Source organism: Accipiter gentilis, unplaced genomic scaffold (assembly GCF_929443795.1).
Source record: "Accipiter gentilis unplaced genomic scaffold, bAccGen1.1, whole genome shotgun sequence".
Lineage (NCBI taxonomy): Eukaryota > Metazoa > Chordata > Aves > Accipitriformes > Accipitridae > Astur > Astur gentilis.
Window position 1 is genome coordinate 39,787 of NW_026060790.1, and position 21,970 is coordinate 61,756.

Consider the following 21,970-nt stretch of genomic DNA (forward strand, 5'->3'; position numbering starts at 1 on the left):
GGCTTCCTGGGAGGCCTGGTGAGCAGCACAGATGCTACCACCACCATGGGGGGCACAGGACCCTGTGTCCTCCCTCCTGGTGGGGCTCAGAGCCTGTCCTGGCCCATGCAGGGAAGACGCACCAGCTGGGGACTGATGCTGCCAGCAGGTTCAGCACCCCAGGGGAAGAGGAGGGCAGCCACCCTCTCTGGCTGGAAGCCTGTCGGGGCTTCAGCGTTTCAGCTTTGGTGGCCCCAGGCTGCTGCGGAGCCGTAGTCCAGTCTCTGGGGCTGCAGGGACCCATGCCAGGGGCTGTGTGGAGGGAGCTGGGTGGGAAAGGGACCCACCTGCCCATCCACCAGGCAGCAGGAGGAAAAAGGCAGCAGTGGGCAGGGAGGGGGGCTCTGCCTGTTCCTAGGGACTCAACAAGCTAGACCTCACAGTGCAGTGTCAGCATTGCCCTCCCCAAAGGACCAGTCAGGTTGGGAATCCCACCTTGGCCACACTCTCGTCCTGGTCATGCAGGTGAAAGAGCAGCGGCAGCAGGCTGTCCCACACCACCTTCTTCATCTTCTTCTTTTCAGCACCCACCACGAGCCCCATTGCAATTTGGAAGAGATGGATGGAGAGCTCCCGCACCGTGTCCAGCTCCTGGGGGAAGAGGGGAGGAGGACCTCAGCCACAAGCCCATGGCAAGCAAGGGGCTGACATGGAGACAGACATCCCCAAAATGGCTGCAGGCAGCCCTGCTGCAAAAGGCAGCGAGCTGCGGCAGGCAGATGGTCTGCCCAGGGAGACTGGGGTCTCCGGGGCTGAGGGCCAGAGAGGGAGGCCCTGCAGAAGGCTGGAGGATGCTGCCAGAGCAGGGTGTGCATTGGTGGGGCTCAGCACGCCTGCTGCCATCCTGCCACCACTGTCCCCCGCTGCGGCAGGGAGGCCGAGCCGGAGTGAGTCCTTGGTGGGGGGTTTGTGACACAGCACGGAGCCACCAAGGGCAGCAATGGGGTCTGGGGACTGCAGGGCAAAGCATCCCCCTGCAGAGCACAGGGGCTGCAGTGGGAGGCGTGAATGGAGGTGCCCAGGAAGGGGGACATGGGGCTCTCCCCCAGCCTTACATTGTTGAAAAGCAGCAGGAGCTTTCCAGCCAGTGCCAGGGCAGTGAGGCTGAGTCTCTTCCCCTCCAGCAGCCAGAGCATGTTGCCAAGCACGGGCAGGGCCGCGGCGCTGGCATCACTGTCATCATCCAGCAGCTGGTCCATAACGTACGGCAGCAGGATAAGGGCTTTCCTTTCCTGTGTGAGACATGCCACCTCCTTTTTGTAAAGGAGCCACCGATCACAGGGGTGAAAACCCTCTCCACGAACACCAGCCTCCCCACTGGGTTCTCTGCAGGCAGTGCAGGTTACGAGGGCAAGGTCCCGGCAGACAGGGCTCACCAGCATGCCCATGGGAAGAGCAGGGCACAGAGGGGGAGGACAGACAGCACTGGCTCCTTGCCAGCCCTTCGGCTGCCCCCTTCTCCACCAGACCCCCCTGGATAGGCTGGTGGGTGACTGGCGCTGCCTGGAAAGCTGCCCAAGCTGCCAGCAGCCCCTGCCATGGCTGCTGTGTTTCACCCTGGGGCTCAACACCTCATGGCCAGGCCCTGCAGACCCCACGCTCAGGCCGGTTGCTCTGCCGCCAGCATCCCTGCTGGGACGTGCTGGCAGTGGGAGCCCGTTCCCGTCAGCACTGCTGCTTCTCTCCTTGGCATGGCACAGCCATGGGGCAGAGGGCCGGGGAGGCAGGAGAGCTGGCAGCAGCCAGCACAGCCCACAATGCCCAGGAAAGCCTGAGCTGCCACGTTACCCACTGTTCCACCCTGGGCTGCTGTCCCGGCTGCCCCCTACTCACTGTGTCAGGCCTCTCGGTGAGCCTGAGGATGGCCCTGAGCACCAGGCTGGGCATCCCCAGGCACTGGCTCTGCAGATAAATGGGGAAGATTTCCAGGGCACGGACCAGCTCTTCACTGATGTTGGTAAAGTCCAGCATCTGAAACACAGGCAGTGGGAGCTGCTGAGGTGTGGTGCTGGCTCCAACCATCAGCTCAGGACAAGGACGCAGGGCAAGACCAAGCCCAGACAGAGAGAGGCAGCAGGGATTGCAGAGAGTCCCCGTGCCCCACACCACAGCACATTGCTTGCTCATCTGCTCCTCCATGGTACCAACCAGAGCCCACCCACTGCCCCAGCTTTCCCCACAGTGGTGGGCATGGGAGAACCGAGCATCGGGGGGAGCTTGGAGTGGTGCCATCAGGCTCACCTCAATGAAGAAGACCATAGCGACCATCTGCCAGGTGGGGTCCTCTGTCCTGAGGAGCTCTACCAGATGGCAGAAGATGGCGGAGCGCAGGCGCCTTGGCATCTTCATCATCTCCCTGACGGGGAAGGAGGCACTGTCAGGCCTGAGCCAGGCAGGCACATCTTTTGGGGGTTTGCACCAGCCTGGACATCGCCAGTCTGTACCACTTTCTCCAAGTAATGGGGACCCCACTGCCATCAGCCCCAAGGGAGGGGGTGGCATGGGGTACCCTGTCCCCAAGGAGCAGGGAGAAGGGGCTCTCACCTGGCGATAATGCGCACTCCCATGAGGTGGGTCTGGGAGCTGAGCAGGGTGTCCCAGCCACCCTGCGCCTCGATGGCCAGTACCTGGTTCTCAAAACCCATGCTGCAGAGCAGCACTTTCAGGGACTGCACCGCAGACCTGCACAAGGAGAAATGCTTAGCTCCCACCCTGGCTTGGCTCCGGGTGGTTGGCAGGGATGAGAGGAAAGGGATGGAGCACCTGATGGGAGTGAGCTGATCCTGTCGGTGCTCCGTCCAGAAGATGTGCACTTCCTGCAGCGTCAGCTCCGTGGTGAATGACGCTTGGAAAAGCAGCGCCAGGAAAAGCTGGGGGAAAATTGCCTCCACCTGCCACAGGCAGACAGACTGCAGGAGGATCTCGCTTATCGCCCTGGTTGCCTGCAGAAGACACCCGGACGCTAAGATGTCCCCTCATCCCTGGGGAGGTCAAGCCTTGGGGCGGGCAGGGAAGGGGAGCAGGGGCCCCGGACAGCTGAGATCAGCCCCGGAGGTCAGCAAGGCTTCGTCCAGCAACTCACAGCCAGGGAGAGGATGCGCGGGTTGTCCTTGGTGGAGGTGGAGGTCTTGCGCAGTGACTGGTTCACCAGCAAGCTGAGCAGCTCCCTCAGCACCTTGTCCGCAGCCCGGAGGTCAGACATCATCGCCCTCCACATGGCCCTGGCGACACTGCAGGGACACGGGGCTCTGTCAGCAGGGACACCCCAGAGGATGGCCGGGCTGAAATCCCTCGGGAGGGTCTTGGGGCCCCTCTCCTAGTGTGAGAGGAGCCCCCAAAGGCTGGTGGTCCCCTTACCGGGTGCATGTCGGGGAGCACTGCAGCAGGCTGGCCACCAACTCCCTGGGGTGTTTGCGCACAAGCACCACCAGGGCCCTGTCCAGGCTTTTGCGGGCTACCACCGCCCTGACGGAGGGCCGGCTTCTGTAGATGGCCCACACGACGTTCAGCACCTGGAGGGGAGACACGGGTGGGAGTGGGGATGTCAGCATGGTGAGCGCGGCCATTTCCCCAGCTCCTACTGGGAGCTGCTTCCGTTCCTAGTGCGGTATGCCAGCTCGAGACGGCATCAGTGCTAGCCAGGCACAGAGCCAGGGGAGGAACAGTCCCCCAGTGGGCTGGAGCATCAGCTGTGCCACCCATGGGCTATTCACCTGCCCCGGCTGGAAGGCACGGTCCGCCACAAGGACATCCACCATGTGGGCAGCCAGCCTGATGCTGTAGGCGCTTGGGTGTCTCAAGCTCTTGATAGCCATGAGGATGATGTCTGCCTGGTCGGAGGACTGGAGGTATTTTGTGAACATCTGCAGGATGAAGGAGAGGAGGGGAGATTTGTTGCCTCACCCAGAGCATCACCCAGAGCATCTTGACTGTGCAGTGAGAGCGGGGCACGGAGCCAGGCTGCGCTGGGGAGGAGACTGATGGTGGGCATCAGGGTCCCGCAGGGGACTGAAGCTCCCTGAGGGCCTTTGCCTAGCCCCTGCTCAGGAACAGCATGAGCCCCTGTCATCCCCACGCATCGGGTGTCCCTTCACTCACACTGAGCCAAAGGCACTTCTTACCAAGAAGATTTTGCGGGTGTGGCTGATTTTCAAAAGCTGCCAGGGCTTCATTGCTTGCCAGTCCTCCTGGAGCTGCAGCTGCTCTGTGCCATGCAGCCAGGGCCACCTGCCTGGGGGGGAGCAAAAACGGGGTGCTTAGAGAGAGGGTGCAGAAGTGGAAGTGCAGTCTGAGAGCATTGGGCAGAAAAGTTGCTGGCAAAGAAAAAGGGCACCAGCAGATACCCAGGGAGGGTCCAGGGCTATTGTGAGCGGGGGCAAGGCAAAATGACTTTTCAGACTGCAGGCAGGCAGGCAGGTTGGATAAGGCTTTCTCTCGTCAAGGAGAGTGGCCCCTGACTGCCCATGCCTGGGGGATCCAGCCTGACACAGCTTGTCTTACTTCTCTGCTGCAGGACAAATGTGTGCAGGTGATAGAGAGCTTCTGCAGCCTCAGGACGCATCCCCTTGTCCTTGCAGGTGCAACAGAGGGTGAGGTGCCCCACCAGCTTCCCCAGCATTACAAACTGATGTGTCTTGGAGCACTGATGCCTGCGGACTGTGGCTTGGGCAAAGCAGGGGCAGACCTGGGGGAAGAGAGGCAGTGTGAGCACAACGGGAGCCCCAGCTGCTCCCAGAGCAGCTAGGCAGCAGCCAAGAGCAGGGCAGGGCTGCCGGACCCAGGTTCCTGCCTGTGCCCGGGGCAGCCCTGCCCTGCCCTGCCCTGCCCTGGGAGAGAGCATCGATGCCCGGGGCAGCCCTGCCCTGCCCTGCCCTGCCCTGGGAGAGAGCATCGACAGGACAGGGGCAGGGCAAAGACCCCTGCTCCCGACCTGCTGGCTGGGTGCCCAGCTTCCCTGGGAGGTGCCGGGGCTCAGGGGCACAGGGACAGGGCACTGGGGCTGCCCAGACCAGGAGCTCGGTACCTGTGGCAGGGAGTAGGTGGTGATGAAGTTCACCAGCCTGGCGATCCGTGCCATGGCCCTCTCCTGCACCTCTGCCAGCTGGGAATCGGTGAAGGGCAGCAGCAGCTGGGAGGAGAAAAGCTGCTGGTGTGCCAGGGAGGTGGCATGGCACAGCATGGCACAGCCAGGCTTGCTCTGGCGCAGTGCCTGGGATGGGGCATGTGTCCTTCTTGCCCCTCACAGCAACCTGCTGCGGGCAGGCAGGTCACTGCATCCCGCTTCTGCTGCTGCCTCTGCTGCCTTCCATTCACTCCCCACCAAAAAACATCCCTCTGCCTCCCACCCAAGGACTCCAAGGCTTTGGGGTGACCACCTCACTGGGGACCTGTGGTGGGGGCTCTGGGATATGGCCCATGGTGAAGCTGGAGGGGGAAAGCCCCAGGGCTGGGCTCCCCTTGCCAGACAGGCAGGTCCATCTGGGAGGCAGTGTTGGGGAGGACGGGCAGCGGGCAAGGCTGCAGAGGTGGCGTGGGCTGGGGCAGGAGAAGGGGCTCTGGCGGGAGCCAGGAGGCAGGGGGGTGGGGGGGGGGCATGGCTGGTAAGGAGAGACATTCCCTGCCCCCCTCCTTGCACCAGGTGCTGGGGGTGGGCACCGCTCAAGCCAGGGGTCACTGCCCATGGGGACCCTGTGCCAAGGTCAGACCTCCAAGATGTTCTGCAGCTCCACGATGCCAAGGGTGCCGGCACTGCGTACCAGCACCTGCAGCATGCTGTCCATCGTGGCCAGGGTCTGTGAGGGGGACAGAGTCTTGGGGGCAGCCCTGGAAGCCTGGCAGGGGACGGCCGTGGCCCTGCGGTGCCCAGGAAGGGGCCTCGCAGCCAGGGAACTCCCCATGGTTCACCCCCTGGCACACCTTGGAGTAGAGTGAAGCATCAGGGCCCTGAGTGTCCTCCTGAGGAGGCAGGTGGAAGATGTTGCAGAAGCAGGCATACAGGAGGCTGTTCTTCTTCTCCTGCAGAAGCAGCCCCGCTCTCCTGCGGGGACAGAGGAGGAGGCAGACCCTGGGCTTAGAGACCTGAGCTGAGCCCCATGCCATGGGGGACCCCTCAACCCTCCATCACACTGGCACTTGCCTTTGCGGGGAAAACCCTGTGGCACCCCCTGCCCTGTTCTCTGCCTCCCTCTCAGACCCAGGACTGGGGATGCCCCCCACCTGGGACCGGTGCCATCGGGGCCACCAAGCTGGGGGCTGGGGCAGGTACCTCATGGAGATGATGGCCAGCATGGCTTGCTGCTGCACCATAATGCCCTGGGGGCCAGCGGGCTCCTCTTGCAGCAGCACCTGGGGAGCACAGCAGCGTGGGACAGCTCAGGATGGGGCAGTTTCCTTCGCCCAGCAAGAGCCTGTGGGGCTGGCAGAGCCCAGGTGCCCCCATCCTGGCACCCAGTGGTCCCAAGCCCCATGGCTGGAAGGGCTGTGCCCGTCACAGAGCCACAGGCTGGCCAAGGGACCTGCAAACATCCAGCCAGGCCGCCCAGGTGGCTTTGGAGCATCTCCAAGGATGGAGACCTGGAGCAGTGCTCATCCGCAACCCCCCTGCCTGGCCAAGCTCTCATCTGCCCCCGGGGCTGTGTCGCTGCCTGCTGCCCCTGCCCCTGCCCCTGCCCCTGCCTCAGCCTGACTGGCCGTCCCCTCACCTCGATGGTCTCCACCACCTCCGGCTGGCAGAAGTAAAGCATGTCCCACGCAGCGGAGTCCACGCTGGTGGTGCTGCAGACGGTGCAGATGGAGGCCAGAAACCTCAGCTTCTGGGCCTCTTGCTGCCAGCCAGGGAGGAGACAGACAGACAGACAGTGTCAGGGGGGAGAGACAGCCAGGTGGGGGGCCCAGCACAGCCCCCAGCACCTTCTGAGCACGGGACAGGGGCCGAAAGACAGGCTGGGAGACACGGGCACAGCCTCATAGAAGTGGCCACGGATACCTTTGGTCTGCTCCTGAGGAAGGCTCGAATGATGTCCAGGGTATTGTCTTCCTCCCTGGGCAAAGCCAAGGCAGAGCAGCACAGATCTGGCCAAGAGAGAGCAGGAAGGGCTGGGGGGCAAGCAGCAGGGAAAACCCGAGCCCTCTGCCCAGCTCCCAGGGATGCCACAAGCCCTTGCTCAAGGCTGGGACACCGGTGTCCCCTGTGTGCCCCAGGAGAGAGGGTGTGATGCTGGAGGGCAGCACAGGGAGGGGGCCCTGCTGTGGTCTGGTAAGGGATGCGCTGGCACCAGGGCACAGGGAGAGTCCCTGTCCCAGAACGCCAGAACAGAGCTCCCTTCCCGGCCACTGCGCTGTGGGAGCTCTGATGCCAGCCTGGCTGGGGGATGTGAGCCTGGCCCAGGACAAGGCAGGGCAGGCTGGGGAGCCCCCTGCTCCACAGCACCCGCACACTCACCTGCCCGCAGCAGCTGGACCTCGGACATCTCATGGGGCTTTGGCCTGGATCTGGGAGCCGGGGCAGCTCCAGCCTTCTCCACCCAGGCCTGCCTAACGTGGCCAGGGGGTCTCTCCGCCATCCTGCAGGAGGGAGGGAGGAAAGGGGTGAGGAGGACCCCCTGCCACCCCAGGGGTGGTGGGGGCAGAGGTGGCTGTGCTCAGGGGCTCCTCGCTCCCATCCTGTCCCAACACTGTCCTCCCAGACACTGCGGGAGCAGGGCTGGCTGCCACAGGGTGTCGCAAAGTACCCCAATGTCACTCCCCTAAGCCCCCTGATCCCCCCTCCCCAGAAGCCCTCTGGCTGCCCCGGAGCACATGGACCCCTCCTCGCCCTGGGGGGACGGGACTGGCTCCCTCTTCCTCCTCCTCCCGCTATGGGGCTGGGGTTTGTCTGTATGGGGGCATCCCCCTTGTCGCAGACACCCCTCTGTCCTCTGTCCCTTCCCTCCCAGGGCCTGGTGCCACCCCCACCTATGGCCAGGCCGAGCCGGGGAGCAGCCCCCAGCCCCTCAGGCACGCCGAGGCTCTTCCCTCGTCCTCAGGAGGCGCAGGACAAGGCCCGCCGGGCTCCCCTCGCTCGAAGGCAGGTGGGCACACCGGGACACCAGAGGCCTTCCTGTGCGCTCAGCCACAGCGATCTGCGACCGTTGGGGTCTGCTGGGTTGCCCTGGTTACGGCTGCCGCGGCAGGCGGCAGGGTTCCATCGGCCGTTCGCTGGCACGAGGGAGGGGGGGAGTCCCCCCTCCCCCCCTCCCCGGGGCCTACGCCCCCGCTGGGCTCAGCCCGGGCCTGCTGGGTCGTCTGAGCGGGCGCGGGGGCCCGGGCCGGGGTGCTGGGGGACGCGCTACGCCCGGGGTGGTGGGGCCGGGAGCGAGGTGGCGTGGGCACAGAGGGGTCGGTGCGTGGGGACGGGCGGGAGGTGAGGCGAGAGGCCGGTGGGCAGCGGGAGGCTGCGGGTCGGGCCGTTGCGGCGAGCTCGGCCCAGCAGCGGGGAGCAAGGCGGACGGCAGCGGCGGCGGGGCCGGCAGGTGGGTACGGGCGGGAAGGGGACGGGAACGGGGGAGCGGGGGAAGAAGGAAGGAAGGAAGGAAGGAAGGAAGGGGGAAAGGGGAGGGGGAGAGGGGTCTGGTGATGGGTCAGGGATGGGGTCGATGAGGGGGTCAGGGATGGGGTCAGGGATGGGTCAGGGATGGTCAGTGAGGGGCTGGGGGCCACTTGTCTGGGAGGTCCAGCCGTGGGGTGGGCGCAGTGATCAGCTGGGTGGTGCCGTTCAGGTTTGTGCAGCCTGTGCGGGTGTAGCGTGGTTTGGAGTGATGGGGGGGTGCAGGCAGGGTGGGCTGCGCTGTGCAGGGGTGCAGTCTGTTTTGGGTGCTGGGGGAGGTGCCCTGGACAGACGTGTCATTCATGCTGGGGAAGCAGAACCAGGCGCTGGTGAGCCGGTGCAGCGGTTCCTCCTGCGCAACATTCTTAGGAAAACTCTCCTTTTTCTTTCCTTTTCCTTGCTCCTTCGCTTCCAGATCTCCGTGGTCGCAGTTTGTGCTGCCTCACCTCCAGCACAGCGTGCAGAATGAAACGACGGTCACAGAATTCGTCCTCCTGGGGTTCTGCAGCACCCCAGCCCTGCAGCGCTGCCTCTTTGGCCTTTTCTCTGCCCTCTGCTCTGCCACTCTGATGGGAAACGCACTTGTCTTTCTGCTTATCTGCCTGGACTACTGCCTCCCCATGTACTTCTTCCTCTGCCACCTCTCCATCGCGGACATCTGCTACGCCTCCAGCAATGTCCCCCGTATGCTAAGGAGCCTCCTTGGACAAGGCAGAACCCCCTCCTTTGCTGGGTGTGGGGCACAGAGCCATCTTTATTTAATCTTTGCACTTACGGCGTGCGTGCTGCTGGCCATCATGTCTCACGTTCGCTATGTGGCAATCTGCCGTCCCCTGTGCTATGCCCTCATCGTGATCTGGAGGCTGCGCCTCACCCTTGCCACGGTTTTGTGGGCTTTGGTGTTTGTATTTGGTACACTGCAAGCCTCTCTGGCTTTACACCTGCCTTTCTGTGGCCCCTGTGAGGTTGTCCACTTCTCCTGTGAAATTCTTGCTGTCTCAAAGCTGGCCTGCCCTGCCGCTCCTGCCAATAAAGTCCTGATCTTTGCTGTTTGTGTGTGCTTCTTCCTCTTCCCTTTAGCCCTAATCCCGATTTGCTCCCTGGACAGCCTGGCCACCGATCTGCGCATCCGCTCTGTGCCAGGATGGCACGAAACCACCTCCACCTGTGGCTCCCACCCGACCGTGGTGGGTGTCTTTTATGGAAACGCCATCTTCGTGTACGCGGGGCCCAGGAGCGGTAACTCCTCTGGGAGGGAGAAAGTTCTTTCCCTTTTCTACAGTTTCGTCAGCCCCAGTTTGAACCCCGTCATTGACAGTCGGAGGAACAAGCAGGTGAAGGAAGCCTTGCTGAAGCTTCAGAGAAGGAAGAGGGTCTTTCATTCCGTCTAGCTGGCGCTCTAGGCTTTCACCTGTCTCCTGTCTTTCTGCTCTTTCTTCTTGAGCTCTTGCAGTATTTCTCATGGAATGTTAAGTGGTTAAAAGTGTCCTCGTTTCAGCTTGGATAGAGTTAACTGTCTTCCTAGTAGCTGGTACACTGCTATGTTTTGAGTTCAGTATGCAAAGAACCTTGATAACACTGATGTTTGCAGTTGTTGCCGAGGAGTGTTTAGACTAAAGTCAAGGATTTTTCAGCTTCTCATGCCCAGCCAGCAAGAAAGCTGGAGTTGGCACAGAACACAGCCAGGGCACCTGACCCAAACTGGCCAACAGGGTATTCCATACCATGCGACATCCCATCTAGTATAGGAACTGGGGAGTGGGGGGGGAATCGCTGCTCGGGGACTAGCTGGGTGTCGATTGGTGGGTGGTGAGCGATTGCACTGCGCATCATTTGTACATTCCGATCCTTTTATTATTGCTGTTGTCATTTTATTAGTATTATCATTATTAGTTTCTTCCTTTCTGTTCTATTAAACTGTGCTTATCTCAACCCACGAGTTTTACTTCTTTTTCCGGATTTTCTCCCCCATCCCACTGGGTGGGGGGGGAGTGAGTGAGCGGCTGGGTGGTGCTTAGTTGTTGGCTGGGGTTAAACCACGACAGAGACAGAGTCACAGCAGCACAGAATGGATGCTGAAAGAGACCTCTAGAGATCATCCAGCCCACCTCGGCTGCTCGAGCAGGGCCAGCTGCAGCAGGCTGTGAGTCTGCTTCTCGAAGGTTCTATTGGCTGCGTTGCTCCCAGGTTGTGGAGCTCGCATGGGAAATGGGCAATGAAGAGGGATGAAGTTTTCGGGCACTTTCTGGCCGGTGCAGTGATTTTTTTTTTTTTTTTCCCTTCTGATTTTTTCTCCCCACTTCCTGGTCTTGCGGCTGCCCAAGGCACAGCCAGACAAGCGGAGGAGGGTCCGTGCCTGGCCTGCAGCTCCCTCCCTCGCCATTCTTGGGGTGATTTGGGGTTATGTTGCTGTGTCAGTGAGGCAAAGCTGGGCTCTTGGGGGCTGAGGTCAGTGGGACCCGAGGAAGGCCGTGATGGTCTTGAGGCTTTGAAGGGCTGTGCACCGAGCCCTGTCCCCGCTGGAGGGGACGCTGGTGGTGTTCAAGACGAAGGCCTTGCAGCCCTTGTTGTCGTGTGTGCCCGTGTCCCCCCCGGCCCCCAAGGTCTGTTGTTGTCGCAGGGGCTCTGTGCTGCTTTCTGCATGGGGCCGTGTCCGTGAGTCCTGCAGGGACCTGTCTGTACTGGCTTCCCCACCAAAGGGCTGCTTCCCCTGGGGAAGGGGAGAGGGGAGTTGTTCCCGTTCCCGTCCCCCCACCATCGCCTGCCCAGCTGGTGGAGACTGGGCCCTGGGGGTGGCTGGGTTCCCCTTGTGGCTTGCTGGCTCAGATTTGGGGCTCAGTGGGGCTTTTGCACCTCTTGGGGGCTGTTTCTTGGTGCCCCCTGTGCTCCCTCCCCGTCCCACACAGGCACCAAGCAGTTCTGGAGAAGGAGCTTTTAATTAAAAAGACAAGTGGCCGGTGGAGGCAGGTCGGTGGTTGTCCACTGGATGCGGAAGACCCGGGGGTCGAAGAGGCAGCCACATGGAGCCCTCTGCAGACCTGTGTGGGTGAGGGGGAGCCGTGCTGGGCCGGGGGGACTCTCTGGGGGCACCCACCGAGCCGGCCCCGATGGCCGACATCCCCCAGCTCTGGGCCAGGGGCGTGGGGAGCTTGTGGCCGGGGTGATCCCCATGGGGTGAGCCGCTGTGCCAGTGGGACAGGGTTGCAAATCGGGGAGGAGACTGGCATCTAGGAGGTGAAAGGGGAGAGGTGGCCCCAAATATTTGGGGAATTCTCTGCAGATGGGCTTTACTGGGCACGCGCCGCCCGGGCGAGGGCAAGGATGCTCACCGGGGCTTGCTGAACCCCCATGCGAAAAGTGCCGGGGGAACGGGTGTGATGGGGATGGCGAAGGGGCCAGAGCAGACTGGGGTGCCATACCTGCTGGTGGTGCCTGGGGGGCCCGGGCTGCAGGGAAGGGCTGCTCCCATGCGGGCAGGCGGCATAGGTTGGCTGAGCCTGAGAGAATGAGACAGGAGCGATGGCCGGCGGTCACCTCTGCTCTTGTCCTCCAAGAGCATCCCTGGGCTGCAGGGGTTGGGGTCGGTCCCTACCTCAAGGGTAGAAGGTTTTGGGGAGCACGAATGGCTGGAAAAGCTGGGGCGCTGGGGGGCCCCAGGGCCCAGGCAGTGGGAGCTGCGTTGGTGGCCGTGCCATGGTCCCTTCTGGCTGTTAGCTGCCAAGGACTCTTTGGCGTCTCCCCGGAAGGAATGCGGGGGCTCCCTGTGTTCCGCCCCACCCCCAAGAGCCTCCCCAGCTCCTCCTGGGGAGGGAAAGAGTTAAGGGAGGCTGGGGTGGCCCCGGGGCCTACAGGCGGCTCTCGGGGTCTGCGGGTGCAAATGCTCTTGGCTTTCAACAGTATTTTTCCGGTGGGGGAAGAAGAACAAGTTGATTCAGCCGAGCCGAGTGGGCACCAAGCTGCAGCCACAGCCTCCTTGCGCCAGATGGCAAATGCGTTTGTGACCGTTGCCCGCGCTTCTGTTCACTGCGTTGACCGGAGCGAGGCAGAAATAGGAAAAAGGACGTCGAGGGCATGAAGGAAGGCCATGCAGTGTTGCTCGGTGGCACGCTTTCCCCCAGCCCTCGCTACAGTAGTGCTGTCAGGTCTTTCAGTCTCCTGCTGGGAAAAGCAGCAGCTCTGGATCCCCCTGGGAGGGGGTGGCCCTTTCCCTGGGTGCGTGACACCCCGGAGGAGACGGTACCCGCTGCCGCGTGCTCCCAGAAAAGGACTGGATTCTGCCCAACGTCCGGTGTCGGGGCGCTGGGGCTGTTTGCGCTCTACGGGATCCCAGGGATGGGGTTAGTACATCCCCTCCTTGTGCTTGGAGGATTCGGCGCTAGCAAGGACACCCCAAGGGTACCAAGGACACAGGCCTCTCGCTCCCGCTGTGTGAACAGTGTGTGGCCTGGGGGAGTCGGGACAACTGCCGTGAACCGGAGGCCAAAGATCTCTCCTGGCCTGTATCCTGGTAATCAAAGAGATTGCGCTCTGTTCGTGAGGCACCTCTGGCTGCAAGATTGTGCAAGGCCATGTGCTGCGTAACTTGTGGCAGGGACCGATGCTGGGGGCATGAAGGCAAGCGCGCTTCTAAAAGCATAAAACTCCATTTCATTTCAGAGCGCAGCTGAGCCACCCCGCTCCTCCAGACTCTGCCATCTGCACCGCTGTGGCTGGGACCGGGCAGTGCTGCACATCCCAAAGGCCACCAAGTCACACCCGTGTCCCTGCTTTGCCGGGAGCTTCTGCGATGCGAGCGATGTTCTGGGGGCTGATCTCTTGGACTACAGCTACCCCGTCCCTGACCGGCAGCTGGCCAGGAGGGTTGTGTCCAGGGTGGAATTCCACCTCTCTGACGAGAACCTGGCCAAGGATGCTTTCCTCCTGAAACATGTCCAGAAGAACAAGATGGGCTTCGTCAGCATCAAACTGCTGACGTCCTTGAAGAAGGTAGGCAGCGCGTTGCGTTGGCCAGCCGAGGTGGGAAGTGGCCTCCATGTGGAAGACGCCTGGATGTCTGGGTGTCTGGGTGTGGTCTGGCTGTCTGCCATGGCCAAAACACTGCTGTGTTATCAACAGCTTTCTAGCTACCAGTACAGAGCACAGCACTACAAGGGCTGCTGTGGGGTAAAGGAACTCCAACTCAGCCAGATCCAATACAGAAGGAAAGTGGAGAAACAACAGAGGGAACAGCCCAGGGACACAGAGCCCCAGGTCTCATCTGGCCGCTCCTGTGACCATACGGTGTATGCAAAATCAAATACCTGAAGTGCTCCCTTAGATGCAGTTTACAGCCAGGGGACAAGAAGGTGGCAGTTCTGCATTTTGCAGCTCCCAGGCTGATGGCAGAGCCAAAGCAAAAAAAACAAACCCAAAACCAAACCAACCAAGAGAGGTAAAACTGGAGCGCAGGGAGCAAATGCTTTTCTTTCACCTTAGGCCAACTGCTTGGATGCTCTCTATGCTGCCCTGCCACAGAGGGCATCCCTCTCGTACCAGTAAGAGACATAAGAGTGAATTAAAGCCAGGACCCCAAACCAGACCAAAAACCCGGTTGTGATCAAGAAGAAAGTGGAGAATGCATCAAATATAACAGAAAATTATTTTGGACATTCCCAGTTTACATTTGAAAAAAAGAGAAAAAAAAAGAGGAGGAATTAGGTATTAAAAGAGCAGCACTGAATGATAAAGCAGTAGCAGTCCCTCTACCACTACAAACCCACACCCCCACACGCACGTACGCACACAGACTGAACACCACCAAACTCCCCTTGACTGTGACGTTCACCTCAGCTTGCTGGTCTAGAGATACTGAATGCCTGAAGCACACCAAGGATAACTGAAAACATCTGCATGGCTTTAATGGGAATCCTCCAACTGAAACAAAGCACTTTCTCCCTCTGTCTGCGTTGGCACATCCCCGAGTCACGCTCTCACTCCTCTCCTTCAAAGTCAAGATTCCTAAACGTGAAAAGCGGGAGTGGGGAAAGGCGAAGGGAAGAGAAAAAGAGGGAGAGCATCATCAGTGGAAGACCTGCCAGCTGCTGCTGATTCAGCCCTGTTTGGGGGACCACCCCAGCAGAGAGGAGTTGGTTTGCATGCCACGGTCCTCACTGCCTGTTCCCAGGGACAGGCCGTTTGCTCAGCCTTGCTGGCCAAAGCGTGGGAAAAGCGTAGGTGTGCGCCGTCGCTTGCTGAGGAGCACGGTCACGATCACATGCAATCCTTTACCTTTTTCCTCCCTGGATTCAAAGGGTTTCTGTCTTCAAAGTGAGAGCCTTCCATATGGTCGTTTGTGACATTTCATCCAGGATAACAATCTCAGAAGGATCAGTCCTGCAATAAATATTTTACATAGCAATCCGTGATTATGGGAACTGATGCCACCAAGGGCATTAGCATCAGCAAGAGGAACAGCGGAGCCCCGAGAATCAAAGCTCTGCATAACCGTGGGAGGTTTTGCTGGATGAGGAGTTTTGGGAGGCAAGCCGGGGAGCTGCAGAGCAACAGCTCTGTGCAAAGGCTCTTGCTGGGGCTTAGCCCCGGTCCGGGTTCCTAAGCCACTGCTGGTACAGATCACGCCTGCAACTCCTCATGTGTTAAGTATGAGGATCTCCAGCTACCGTAAAAGCACTGATGAGGCAAGGTTTGGGGGTCAAACGCAAGTGCTGCAGCCACTCTGCTTGCGGTCAGAGCCTTGCAATCACTTCCTGCAGCCCTGCCCCCGAATTCGATTTTCCCACCAAGCTGCCTGCTGGTTTCTGTGGGATGCCCCACAAAGAGGCAAGTGGAGAAAACTCTGCCAAACACCATCAAGCTAATCTTGCCGGGGGTCCTGGCGCTTGGTGGGGCTTTACCCGTCACTGCTTTGCTTTGGGATATCCACGTTACTGGTCTTCCCCACGTTCAGCTGAACTGAACTTGCAGCAGCAGCAGCTTCCATGGCCCTCCTGGACTCCTGATGTAAAAAAGGGACAAATCACGTTCTCTGTCTTTGATCAAAGTGGAGATAAGCTGAATGCCCAGCACAAACTTAGCAGTCTGCCCTCCGCTTCTGCCCCTTGGCAGCTATAGGTATTAGTGCAGCAGGGGAGAAACCGTTCACTCCAAAGATTTCGGGGCAGGGGGATTGTGTGTTCAAAACACGATTATGAGCAAGTCTTGCCAGCAGCAGCAGCAGCATCATCTAATAATAATCATCATAATGATAATGACCTTTGTGAAAAACGACTCGTTTTAAAAATTACACCTGTATTCAAGCGTTCAGCTCACTGCTACTTGAGGAAACAAAGGTTACAAAAGTTACAGGCTATTGGGATCTATTTCGATTGAGTGCTGATCTTCCCCCAACATTTCCAGACAAGCTGTAAGAGAAACAGGCAATCTCACAGACACACGGAGATGTCCAGCCCCGAGGACACAGCAAGCCTTACCTCTTCTTCTTCTCCAGCTTCATTTCTGGCATCGTCCAACTTCTTCTTCCTTTCTGGCATAAGGTCATCCAGAAAGCTGAGCTCTCGCTTTGAGAAGCAGAAATCCATCGCTTTCCGGACAAATACGAGAGCCAAAACCTTCACGAATAAGAGGGAAGATGCGGTGAGCTCAGAGACGATGCCACCTCTCACAACAACGCTGCAAACACCCCGCTGCCGAGCGGTGGCAGCTCTTACCATCATGGGAAAGATGATGGCGGCACGGGACACCTTGATGGTCCAGAGCAGGACGAGGCAGGTCAGCTGGATCGCCGTGAAGAAATGCACCTTTCGCAAGGGCACGTGCCGCAGGTAGATAAAATCCGGCTGGTGTTTCACTGGCATCCAAAACAGCTTCAAGCGATCAAAGAACTGCGAAATAAAAGGGAAAGGTTGCCACCTTGGGACTGCGGCAAGTTGCTGGCCCTCTCGAGACGTGGAGGCACTTTGCAGCATCTCGCTTGCCGTCAGAACTCCTGGATCCCACCGCATTCCTCCTGGGAGCAGCACCCATTTTCCCTTCGCTCCATCTAGCAACCGGCTTGCCCCTGAGAGCTGTCCACCAAACGGCAACTATTCCATGCCATTCCATTATTAGCATTTCTCAGCCCACTGAATCCCCCCGCGAGGATTTCCACCAGTGGTAGAAACTGCCTTCCCTTTGCACCAAATTCCCCCGCTTTTCACGTAACCAAACACTGACCTGCCCTAAACCCTGCAACAGAGAGCGCTGAACTTGCCTGGTCCTCCCAGCCCTATCTACCTCCTGTGCCTCCACCAATCTCTTTCTTACACAAAAGAGTTTCATTGCTTGCTCTGCGAGAAGTTTTTCCCATGCCACTGCTTTTTTCCCTGCTGCTACAGAGACAAAATACCAGGGAGCCGACATGCTGCACGCTGTAAAAGAGTCTGTACCTGAATTCTTCTGAGCGATGACACACCCATGTAGAGAAAGACGCCATAAAGCACAGGCATTGGTATAAACTGGGGGGGGGGGGAAGAAAAAAAAAAGAAAGAATGCAATCGTTTCTTTTTCTGTATTGCATTTTCAGTATTACCACCCTCTTCCACAGGCACTGCCTAAAATTGCTTGAAGCTTTCCAGCTTCCATTCAGGCTTAGAGATGGGTCAGATATTAACCATTGTTTTGCCATTTTGTGCGCACGAGTGAGCTAAGGCTCTGCTTTAGGCTGAACTTGGGAGTTATCTCTCCTCAGAATAATCCTATTTTCCAGAAAGGTTGGAGGAAAATAGGCAATTTCACCCGTGCTACCCTATGCCGCATTCTCTGGCGGTAGAAGAAACACTTCTGCCTATTCTTGGGGCAACAGGCAAAGGCCACAGGCCTCCTTTTAGCCTAGAGACGAGATTACTTTGTGGGAGGAACGTGCAAGGAAGCCCACAGGGATGACCTCAGTGTGTTTAGCTCCTGGGAACGGCTGCTCCGCGGCATTTGGGGAGCAAATTGCAGCCACTAAAGGGCTGCCTGTTTGAAACAGAGCAGATGTGCTCGTCTGAATATGGTCAACTGTAACCCATAAACATGGGTGGGCCTGAAAGACACCCAAAAATTCAAGCAGTTGCGTTGCTTGCTCGCCTCGAGCACACCAAATGGGGGCCTGAAGGGCTGCAAAACCTAACCGAGGCTGGTTCCCACCGTTGGTCAAGCCCCAAGGGTTGGGACCACCTCCTCCTCCTCCGCTCCACAACTAACTACTCAGGCCTGCAGAGAGGGGACTGTTTTTCTGTAACCTCCAACAAGCTCACGGTTGTTGGGTGGTTTGCATTTTCCTCTCACCTTTAACACGGAAGTGAAGAAGACAGAGCAGCCCATGAGCACAAAGATCAGCAAGCCAGTGACTCTCTGCTCTCGTATCCCCAGAAACTTGGGTTGTTCTCCTGGAGCTGAGCAGTCAGACTCTACTTTGAGGCTATTCACGTGGGTGATGGACAGGACGGTCGCAGCCACAAACCAGGGCAGCCCCATCACAGAGCACACCCCGAGCATCACGGCCACCACAAAAAGGTCCAGGTGGTACCCGCATCCTTTCTGCAGGCAGGAAAACAAGAAACAGAGCATCCCATAGCACAAGAGCAAGGATAACGTCGCAAGTCAGACTCAAACCCTGCTCGAGCACAAGTCAACTTCTTCAGAATTCAAAACAAGAAATGGAAACAAGCAAGGGTGTACGCAGGCTTTGCACAAGCACCTGGCATGAAAATCTGGCAGGAGTTCAGACACAATGGATATGCAGAGCTTGTGCATTAAATACTTCTCCAAAAAACAACAAGCCACAACCCAAAAGCACCAAACCATTTTTTCCACTCACAAAGAAAACTGTACCACTTGCAAGGAAGGTGTGACTCTGAGTTATCCCTGGCAGCGCATCAAAACAATTCATTCCCCACACCTGCTGCTGCTGCCATTTTAAAACAAAAACGCAGTTCTCTATTGCTCCAAGATTAATTTGCTCCTCCAAAAGGTTGCTCATCTGAACTGCCCTGTCACTTGCTCCCTGCATCATCGTTAATCCAGGAGAGCATCCTGCCACGCAGCCTGACCTTGTCCCAAACCAATGCCTTCAGAAAGCATCGGGAATAAGAGCTTCCCCCCAGACCTGCAGCCCAGAAGGGGCTGGAGTCATCTCTCGCAGGCCCTTACCTTCAGCTTGTGCTCCTTCCTGTTCACAATAACGGCACTGATCTGCTGGTCCATGAATATCAAGATGGTGCAGAGCAGAGCTGGGACGAGCGCAGCCAACACCGTCCACCAAGGGTTGGGTCCTATGGGGTTGATGAACCACCCGCGATCGTCTCTGGTAGGCTGCAACAAAGCCCACACATCAGCATTGTCTCCCAGCCCAGACACTCCACTGGCTTTCATTTTCCCCTCCCTCCTTGCGTCAGAGCACCTCCCAGCCCTGGCTTCATGTCCCCCTCTCCCGGGGGCTTCAGCAGTGCCAGTCTCCTCCTTGCAAGCAGCTCTAGATACTTCCCCTGTAGGTATCTAGTTTTGGGGCCATCTTCTCGTTTCCAGGAGGAAGCAAGGCACTTGGAGGTGGAAGAGGAGATGGTCACACCACCAGCATCTCCTCCAGACTCAGCCCTGCCCTGCCCCGGCATCACCTTGTGGCACCCCCACGTGCCAAAACACCCCGTTACCTTGAACGCATGGGGGACCTGGAGCTTCGGCGATGGGATCCCAACCACAAAGTCAAGGAGCACCATGATGACGATGGTGAGGAAAACAGCAAAGTCGCTCACTGTGGACCGTACCTGGGGCGAGAAACCAGAGGTGAGAGGGGCATGGCAAACAGGGCCGTAAGGTGAGATGCAAGAGTTGCAGACATCCACAACATTAAGGCTGCTTAACCAAATCCCACCACCCCTCTGAGCACATGCAGCCTGATCCCTTGCTTAGATACTGCTGCTGTGTTTGTCCCTGTGAGATCTGGGGTCAGACAATAAAAAAAAGCTTAACTAGGCCAACAAGGGTTGGTTTAAGTCAAAATCTAAAAATAATAATAATAATATTAAAAATAAGAAAACACATGTCTGCCACTACAGCTACACTCACAGCTACAATGGCAACAAGGCACTGAGGCATCCTTTAGTCCTCAAAAGGAAGCTCCTCATTCGAATCTACTTTCCACTCGAGCACATAATGCGCAGAAGGTAGGGGAAAAAAAACAAACCGAAAACCCCAACCCCCAAAACTTTGGGAAACCTGACTTCCTACTACCTGAGGAGAAGAAAAAAAATAAAAAAAAATCAAACCCCAAAAATCTTCAATCTGGGGCAGGTCACGAGGCAGGTGGGAAACGCTACGATGATTTTGCACTCATGGAAATGAGTGTGGGACATCCAAACTCTTGGAGAGCTTGGCCTGCAAGGCCAACGTTTCCCAGCTTGACCAAGGCAGGGCAAATACTGCTTAGTGCTCCAGGAAAGCCATTTTGGGAAACGAGTGCGGAGATGGACACTGGCCACCTCCTTCTACTTACTCTGGTTGGAAAGTAGCGGCTGGTTTTAAACTTCTTCAAGAAGCTTGACAGGGCAAAGGTGGCGAAGAAGAGGATGCAGCACCAGAAGAATACATCAGGGGTGTAGGGGCCGTCGCGTCCACAGGCAGGTCCTTGAAACTCCCCACGCAAATACTGACATTTCTGGAGAAACAGAGCGTCAGGACACAAAGGCAGTGCACGTGCGGCAGGGAAACCTCGCATAGCTAGGGGGTTTTGAGGATCTTGGTCCAAGATCCACGACCCTGTAACTGCTCCTGCCAATGGAGATTTATATTTAATGAGCAGCAGCAGCTGAACAAGTGACACATCGAACTACACAGCGGAGAAATGAGATGTGAGGAGACACCATACGCTAGTAACATATTACAAGAAACACTCATCCAGGTGACACTCTTCCATCAGTTGCTTGCATTCATAGCACTGTGTTTCCTTAACTGCATCTGGCTTCAGTCCTGACATCTTCCCGCAAAAAACAACATGCCAGGCTCTCCCAACCCTGTGAAGAAAACCTCATCAGCTTTCCTAACTAAAAAGTAATTCTTTTAAAAATTATTTTTAAACCTGAAAAGGACTAGGATTCACAGGACTAGCATCATTACATTCACTTCACAGTCCTCCTCAAAATGGGAGAACAAAAGATAATTGACATGACAAACGCCACAGTTACAGACGTTCCTTCCTGGGGGTGCAGTTCGCACACCTAGGAGCTCATGCATGCACGAATGGGTGATGCCAGGCAGCAGCCTTCTTACGTGCCTCTGACCTCAGGAAGAAACAGATAACATGAATACTTTTACTCCATTTGCATCCTGAGGACCAGAGATGAAGCCCAAGATTTGCCTAGATGACACAGTCAGTTCCTTTAAGGGATGAAATTGTTCGTTTGAGTTTGGCTTCAAGGACTCCCACAGCTGGCGATTAACTAAGAGGTATGCTACAGCGAGGAGCCCGACACACAGACTGCAGGACAACTCATCACGCCAGGCCTCTGAGCTTGCAGTTCTCCGCAGGGCCCGGTGCTGCCTGAGCAGGTGGATGGACTTCCCAGTTCCAGAAATACAAGCTCGTGAATCAAACCCTCCTCAAGCACGCAGGCAAAACTGGCTGCGCTTTAGCGAAGCAAACCAACAACGAGGCTTCCTTTGTTTGGATGCCTCCTGTCTGACGATGCTCTGGGCTACTTTCTCTTCCTGGCAGTAACAGGAATAAGTTGCTCTCATACCTACCAGCTTCTGACAGAGAAAGAGGATGATCTCGTTCTTGCCTGCTAGGACCAGGGGTGGCAATAACGCAGTCTGCCGAGACTGGAAGGGGATGCCTTGGAGGCGGAAACACGCGGGTGTTCATTACTCCTGGGCACTCGGAATCACGGGAGGAGATGATGCCGAAGGGCCTGATCCGATTCACAAACTGACGCACCTTAGGACTGAAAAGGCTTCTCCTTCCACTAACTTACTTTTCTCTGCAACAACAGCCTCAGGAGAGTAACTTCTCCGTAACCCTTTACACTACAGCAACTACAATACTTAATCCTAATGTACCTTACAAGAAAACTACTGCGGTCTTCTCTACTAGAGGGCCAACGCTGCTGCGCCTGTAAGGAGCGCTTTACATTTTATTAACCTTTTGAAACAACGCACTAGCTTTCCTTGCAATCGCATTACGTGGGCTTCCTGGGACTTTATATATGCACGTTCGTTTTCTCTGGCTAAATCAGATTTGGAACGCAGGGGTGGCCATCTGAAAACACTGCAAAACATTCTTTTTACATACATCAGTTCTCTGGTGAAGGCAACAACTGAGAAGGATCTTCA

The 21,970-nt window shown here is 57.7% G+C and overlaps 1 protein-coding gene across 1 annotated transcript; it reads right to left on the reverse strand.

Annotated features, from left to right (window-relative positions):
* Nucleotides 1–14,402: 14,402 nt before the first annotated feature.
* LOC126036684 (electroneutral sodium bicarbonate exchanger 1-like) lies at nt 14,403–20,439 on the reverse strand. Its single transcript, XM_049796704.1, has 10 exons — nt 20,136–20,439; nt 19,294–19,407; nt 18,794–18,955; nt 17,930–18,181; nt 17,047–17,115; nt 16,330–16,503; nt 16,093–16,230; nt 15,517–15,617; nt 14,891–14,995; nt 14,403–14,620 (listed from the first exon to the last, which is right to left on the reverse strand). The coding sequence occupies exons 1-9, from the start codon at nt 20,355–20,357 to the stop codon at nt 14,908–14,910; spliced, it is 1,320 nt and encodes a 439-aa protein (XP_049652661.1). The 5' UTR covers nt 20,358–20,439; the 3' UTR covers nt 14,403–14,620; nt 14,891–14,907.
* Nucleotides 20,440–21,970: the final 1,531 nt, after the last annotated feature.

Bases quoted from the DNA above. Each gene is read 5' to 3' on its own strand.
- LOC126036684 (XM_049796704.1), bottom strand. From the start codon at position 20,357: ATGCGAGGTTTCCCTGCCGCACGTGCACTGCCTTTGTGTCCTGACGCT. The intron at 18,956-19,293 runs GTAACGGGGTGT...GCTTTGTTGCAG, and splicing joins AGGTCCCCCATGCGTTCAAG to CCTACCAGAGACGATCGCGG. The intron at 17,116-17,929 runs GTGAGAGGAAAA...CCCCCCCCCCAG, and splicing joins TCTTCACTTCCGTGTTAAAG to TTTATACCAATGCCTGTGCT.